This window comes from Mollisia scopiformis (assembly GCF_001500285.1).
Source record: "Mollisia scopiformis unplaced genomic scaffold LY89scaffold_36, whole genome shotgun sequence".
Classification (NCBI taxonomy): Eukaryota; Fungi; Ascomycota; class Leotiomycetes; order Helotiales; family Mollisiaceae; genus Mollisia; species Mollisia scopiformis.
Genome location: NW_017263616.1, coordinates 237,693 through 243,133, shown reverse-complemented (window position 1 = coordinate 243,133; position 5,441 = coordinate 237,693). Strand labels below are relative to the sequence as shown.

Genomic DNA, 5,441 nt, shown 5'->3' with positions numbered 1-5,441 from the left:
TGGTCTCCTGAAGTATAGAGGGTTGGCAGGACTTGCGAGGTGGAGAAAGAATTTTGGTCAGATGTGTTCTTGGTACATGTTCGTTAGTACAGGGGTTTGGTATGACTCTTGATGCCTACATGTAAACTTGATAGATTGTATTGCTGGTGTCTCTAAAGTACATAGGATTGCCGCGACTTATGATGCTCAAAGGGCTTTTCACTGCGTAAATATCAGCACTTCTTTCTCGCTGAAGAATGGTATGGGATTGTCATCATGTGTGATGTCTCAAAGTGTGAAATTTGATAGCCGCTTTCCTTGTTACGGGTGATGCTGAGACAGACACATTAAAGAAATGCAGTTGGCTCACGACAATAAGCAGTGACGCACAGGATATCGGCATAAACAATGGAAAAGAATGGCAGCAAATCAAAAATCCAAATTTCATCATCAAGCTCAACAGAGCGACGGAATGCTCTATATAACGCCATCCAGTCTAAGAAACGCCAACCATCTATCCATCCATCCCACCCTCTAATCGCGACTAGCTATGCAAAAGAAACTCGTTAAACCCTTCCCTTTCCTTCCCATTTCATCCCCTACTCAATAGCAGAAATCGAATGCCCCGCCGTAACAGGATTCATACTATCACTCCAGTTAAACCCAAAATCCCCACCCAACTCCTTCCTACACGCCGCCATCACCGCCTCCAACACATTCTTAAAGACCCCAAAACTCGCCGGATTCGCCTCATCGTTGTCCCCGCCCTGAAACACACCCGTCCGCACCAGACACGTGTTCCAGCCATACATATTGCCCCCGACGATGTCGGATTGCGGATTATCGCCGATCATGTAAATGTTCTTGGGAAGGCGTTCTTCGTTGTGAATAGTGTCCATCCACGAGGTCAGGACTTCGTCAGCGTACTTGTACGTCGCGAGCTCGGGCTTCCCGTACACGACACGCTCGAGTTCCACGCCCATGATGGCTTTGTAGATGGCTTCGAGCGCGATGCGGAATGTGCCCTGGGACATGCGGGGCTGTGGGTGCTCTGTCGGACACAGTAGATCGCCTTGCGAGAAGTAGATGGGGATTCGTTGCGAAGTAGGGTCTTGGGCTTTGGTGCCGAGGACGCCGTCTTCGGATTGCAGCAGGTCCATGATGATCTGGAGGTCGGTGGCGTAGTCGCGGGAATCGGAGAAGACGAGGATAGCGTTGATTTTTACTTTGGAGAAGTCCCGCGGGGTGGAGGTAGCGCGCTGTTCGGGGGTGAAGAATTCTTTGAGGGGGGAGATGGTGGATTGGGAGGCAACGATATCGTTTGGGACTACGATGTCTTTGAAGCCGTATTGTTTGGCTACTTCTCTGCATTGGTAGTTCTCGCCTCCGACGACTAGGACGGTTTCGTAGTACTCGGCGAGAGCGGACATGGGAGTGTGGGATTGGATGAATTGCTCGGTGGAAACTGGGGAGTGAAGGATCTTGGAGAGTTGGGCGCAGCGGGCTGCTTCTGGCTTGCCGGAGCCGTTTGTGAGGAAGATGTGGGGAATCTTGATGCCCAGTTCGTTGTCGCCGTTGAGGATTTCTAGCACACGCTTTCCTTCTGGAATGAGGCGGTCACCGTGGACGAGCACACCGTCAATGTCAAAGGCGAAAGCCATGTCTTTTGCCGCCGCTGTCTTGACTGATGACATGTCTTGGACTTGGGAGGAGAGGATGTCACGTGTTGGTTGGACAGGTGGCATGCCTGGTCGGCTTGGCCTGCCATCTGCTGCGGTGACTGAAGAGAGTCTTGATTGCCGCTTTGATCGAGGGATGGGGAGAGAGGCTCCAAAGCTGTTGCGAGAACCGCGACGGTCGACTTGAGATGGTGACATGCTTAGAGAATGCATGAGAGCTTCAGATTCAGCGATCGAGGAGCGTGTTGCTGGAACTTCGATCGCTCCGGTGTTTTTCTCGCCGTTGGGTACAGCAAGAGTAGGTTGGGAGTGTTTGGCTGGTGATCCATTGCTAACGATCTTTTGAAGACGTGCTACTTGCTCTGCTGAGGGGGTGGACGGGCGTTGAGCTTCGACGCCGAAGTCAGAATCCTCGAACGCAGGCATGACGAAGGGTATTAAGAAAGGAAATGGGATTGATTGCGTTTAAGGCGATAATAGAGTTCAAAGGTCGTGGAAGAGTGCGAGATGATATTGAAAGACGAGAGTTCAATTCAAATCCAGATGATAAGATGAAAAAGTCTGCCCCCACTGCGAGCTCAGCGTATATATCTGGTACTACACTTGTATGAAACGAAGCTAGAATATTCCTAGGAGATGAGATTTCACACTCGCAGTGCAAACTTTCAAAAACCGAAGCATGTGAAGTCATTGATAGCGGGTAACTCGCTTGAGTCAGCACAGTATCATGCTCACGTTCCCACTCAAAGCATCCACATGTCGCCATCCAGCTCCAACGAAAGTTATTCGTTGGAGCTGAAACTCGAAGTCTCCAACTCTTCCGAGGTGACGGTGTGTGAAAGTCTCTATCAAAAGCGGATCCAAGCCTCGCGGTAGAGGCTGAGCCAAACCTGAGTGGTGCAAGTGTGCATGAGGACTCCCCATCGCGGTATCCATCCCTTTTCCTTTGCAATCCATTTAACCTTTGGACCCTGGATCCAGATAAGGCAGAATTTGGTCATTGAGGGGAGCATTCGGAGAGGTGATGTTGGTTCATTCGTGTCGAGGACGTTTGAGGTGAAAATAAGGATCCAGCATGACGTTGAAAGTGGGCACTGGGCGGCAAGGCTGACCGGAGTCTGGCCGAGCGACGGATGCATGGCTCGGGATGTTGTGCTGGGAAGCGAGACCATGAGTGATGGTTTTGATAGAAGATCCACATTTCACGTTGCTTTTTCCTCTTTTCTGAGGCGCGATGGAGGCTCGGGAAGATGATTAAGGAAGCTAGGCAATATCAGATGTCGATCTCAGTGTGGCCGTCTGAGTAACGTGTGGACCCTTGATATGAAGCGACGATCATGGTCAATGCAGATGATGAGATTGAGGATCAGAGAGGCTGATGATAGTTGAGCACGAGTTGACACGTGCGAGACGGGGAGAGTGAGGACGGGAGTGAAGAGGGAAGAGGGAAGAGCGGAGAGGGGAGAGGGGAGATGAGACGGAGAGAGATGCTGAAAATGCGCGATGAAGGGAAAATTATGATAGGACAACCAACCCCAAGAGAGAGAAATTCTGGTTGTCAACCTGCAGTTTCAGGCACATTTCAGTACCAAACTGGTGGGGCTATTCCGGCACAGCCATTCATCAGCCCTGGAGATTATCAGCCGGCGCTAGAAGAGCACTAGAAGACTCTTCCGGCATAGTGCCTTCAGAGCCCTGTCAAGCGAGGGCCAACGTCAACGGATCCTTTTCTTCCTTTCAGGGTCCAAAATTCCCAAAATTTGGACCACACAAATTGCCCCTCTTCACCACTCCGCGCCTTAACCTGACTCGACCCAAGACAGGAACCAACACGAGAACGGATGAAAGATCCAGGATGCTTCCAATGCCAGCCATTCTCCTCCTCGGTCACAGTACCGCGACTCGAGATGACACGAATAGAAAGATCCCGCCGGCAGAACGTCATACGCCGCCGCACTTGTTGAGCAACGGAACCTCATGCTACGAATATGGTCCGAGGAAAACTCGGTGCAGAATCTTCATGCGTTGAGGACACCATCATTGATATACCACACTCACATTCAGGCAATTAATCTGTAGCATAGGATCCACTTCTCACATAGATACCCTTCCTTCACTTACCGCCCTTTACGATCGAACGAAGAAATATATTTCCTTTCCACTCCTGCACGATTCCTTTCATACACGACTCGAGATACCCAATTCACAATGGCAGCACCAGCAGTTACCGGCCCAATCCTCACCCTCAACAATGGCGTCAAGATGCCCGCTCTGGGCTTTGGCACGTTCGCCAACGAAGGCAGCAAGGGCGAAACACACAAGGCAGTCGTTCACGCTCTGGATGCAGGATACAGACATCTCGACTGTGCTTGGTTTTACCAGAACGAAGACGAAGTGGGATCCGGAATCCGCGAATTCCTATCACAAAACCCCTCCGTCAAGAGAGAAGATATTTTCATCACGACAAAAGTATGGAACCACCTCCACGAGCCCGAGGACGTGGAATGGAGTTTAAAGAACTCGCTGGAGAAACTGCAAACGCCATACGTTGACGCATTCCTGATCCACTGGCCCATCGCCTCAGAAAAGAACGCAGACCGGACAGTGAAGATTGGAGCAGATGGCAAGGTAAGCAAATTCCCTCATTCGCGGAAAAGGGTACACAGCTAACTCCACCAGTACGTCATCAACCAATCTTTAACCAACGACCCCTCCCCCACCTGGTCCGCCATGGAAAAGCTCTACGCAGCCGGCCTCACCAAATCCATCGGCCTCTCGAACTTCACCTCTGCAGGCATCGCCCAGATCCTCAAGTTCGCGAAAGTTAAGCCTGCGATCAACCAAATCGAAATCCATCCCTTCCTGCCACAACAACCATTAATCGACTACTGTTTCTCGCAGTCAATAATACCAGTAGCGTACTCGCCGCTCGGAAGCCAGGATCAAGTTCCCGGCACAGGCGAGAAAGTATCTACGAATAAAGAGCTGAACAAAGTGGCAGAGAAGAATGGATGGAGTCTAGCTCAGGTACTGATTGCGTGGGGATTGAAGAGGGGGTATGCGGTTTTGCCGAAGAGTAGTAACGAGGGGCGGATCAAGGGGAATGCGAAATTGGTGGAGTTGAATGAGGAGGATTTTGAGGCGGTTGATAAGGTGGCGAGTGGGCGGTGGAGTCGATTTGTGAATATGAAGGATACGTTTGGGTATGATGTTTGGCCGGAGGAGAGTAAGTGAGTTGAGCTGAGCTGGTCTCGCGGGATTTGGATAGATATAGAACTAGATGCATAGACTTGGCGTTTCTTGCCTAGAAGTATCTGCCGTGCTTTCAGTCCTTGGTTCTGTGCTGGTACTTGCTTCACTGCTTTCATAAGGACTGCCATGCTCTGACTCGGCAAGCGCCAATATTTGTCTGTGGAAGTCTCAAACATACAGATTGGGTAATGTCTACCTAGAAACCTTTATCTGGTTTCAGTCACTCCATAATTCACCCCTCCTCCTCCCAATTCACTCTCCCCTTCAACCCTCAACCCCTTTGCTCCAAGTATATATACCCGCTCCTAAACCCTCCTGTCCTTTCTTCAACCAGAACGAACATCGACGAACGAACATCGAAGAACGGCCCTCGAGAAGCTGGGGGAGCTTCCGGACCGCGGATCCCGGCACAGCCTACTTCTTGTTGAGTGCTTCAGATTTTACATCGAGTTAGGTCGTGGTAGAGGTAGCCTGTGTGGGCTGCTAGAGATTGTGGGATGTAATGGGTGATTGTTGTTGTTGTTACGTTCT

General features: G+C 50.6%; 2 protein-coding genes across 2 annotated transcripts; one reads left to right on the top strand and one right to left on the bottom strand.

The window, feature by feature from the left end:
• Positions 1–563: 563 nt before the first annotated feature.
• Positions 564–2,325, bottom strand: LY89DRAFT_356892 (HAD-superfamily hydrolase). The gene has a single exon (XM_018206968.1). It carries the CDS (start codon positions 2,082–2,084, stop codon positions 579–581), a length of 1,506 nt encoding a protein of 501 aa, XP_018061895.1. The 5' UTR covers positions 2,085–2,325; the 3' UTR covers positions 564–578.
• Positions 2,326–3,735: 1,410 nt separating this feature from the next.
• Positions 3,736–5,046, top strand: LY89DRAFT_356874 (aldehyde reductase I). Its single transcript, XM_018206967.1, has 2 exons — positions 3,736–4,286; positions 4,338–5,046. The coding sequence occupies exons 1-2, from the start codon at positions 3,867–3,869 to the stop codon at positions 4,890–4,892; spliced, it is 975 nt and encodes a 324-aa protein (XP_018061894.1). The 5' UTR covers positions 3,736–3,866; the 3' UTR covers positions 4,893–5,046.
• Positions 5,047–5,441: the final 395 nt, after the last annotated feature.

Bases quoted from the DNA above. Each gene is read 5' to 3' on its own strand.
- LY89DRAFT_356892 (XM_018206968.1), bottom strand. From the start codon at position 2,084: ATGCCTGCGTTCGAGGATTCTGACTTCGGCGTCGAAGCTCAACGCCCG.
- LY89DRAFT_356874 (XM_018206967.1), top strand. From the start codon at position 3,867: ATGGCAGCACCAGCAGTTACCGGCCCAATCCTCACCCTCAACAATGGC. The intron at 4,287-4,337 runs GTAAGCAAATTC...TAACTCCACCAG, and splicing joins AGATTGGAGCAGATGGCAAG to TACGTCATCAACCAATCTTT.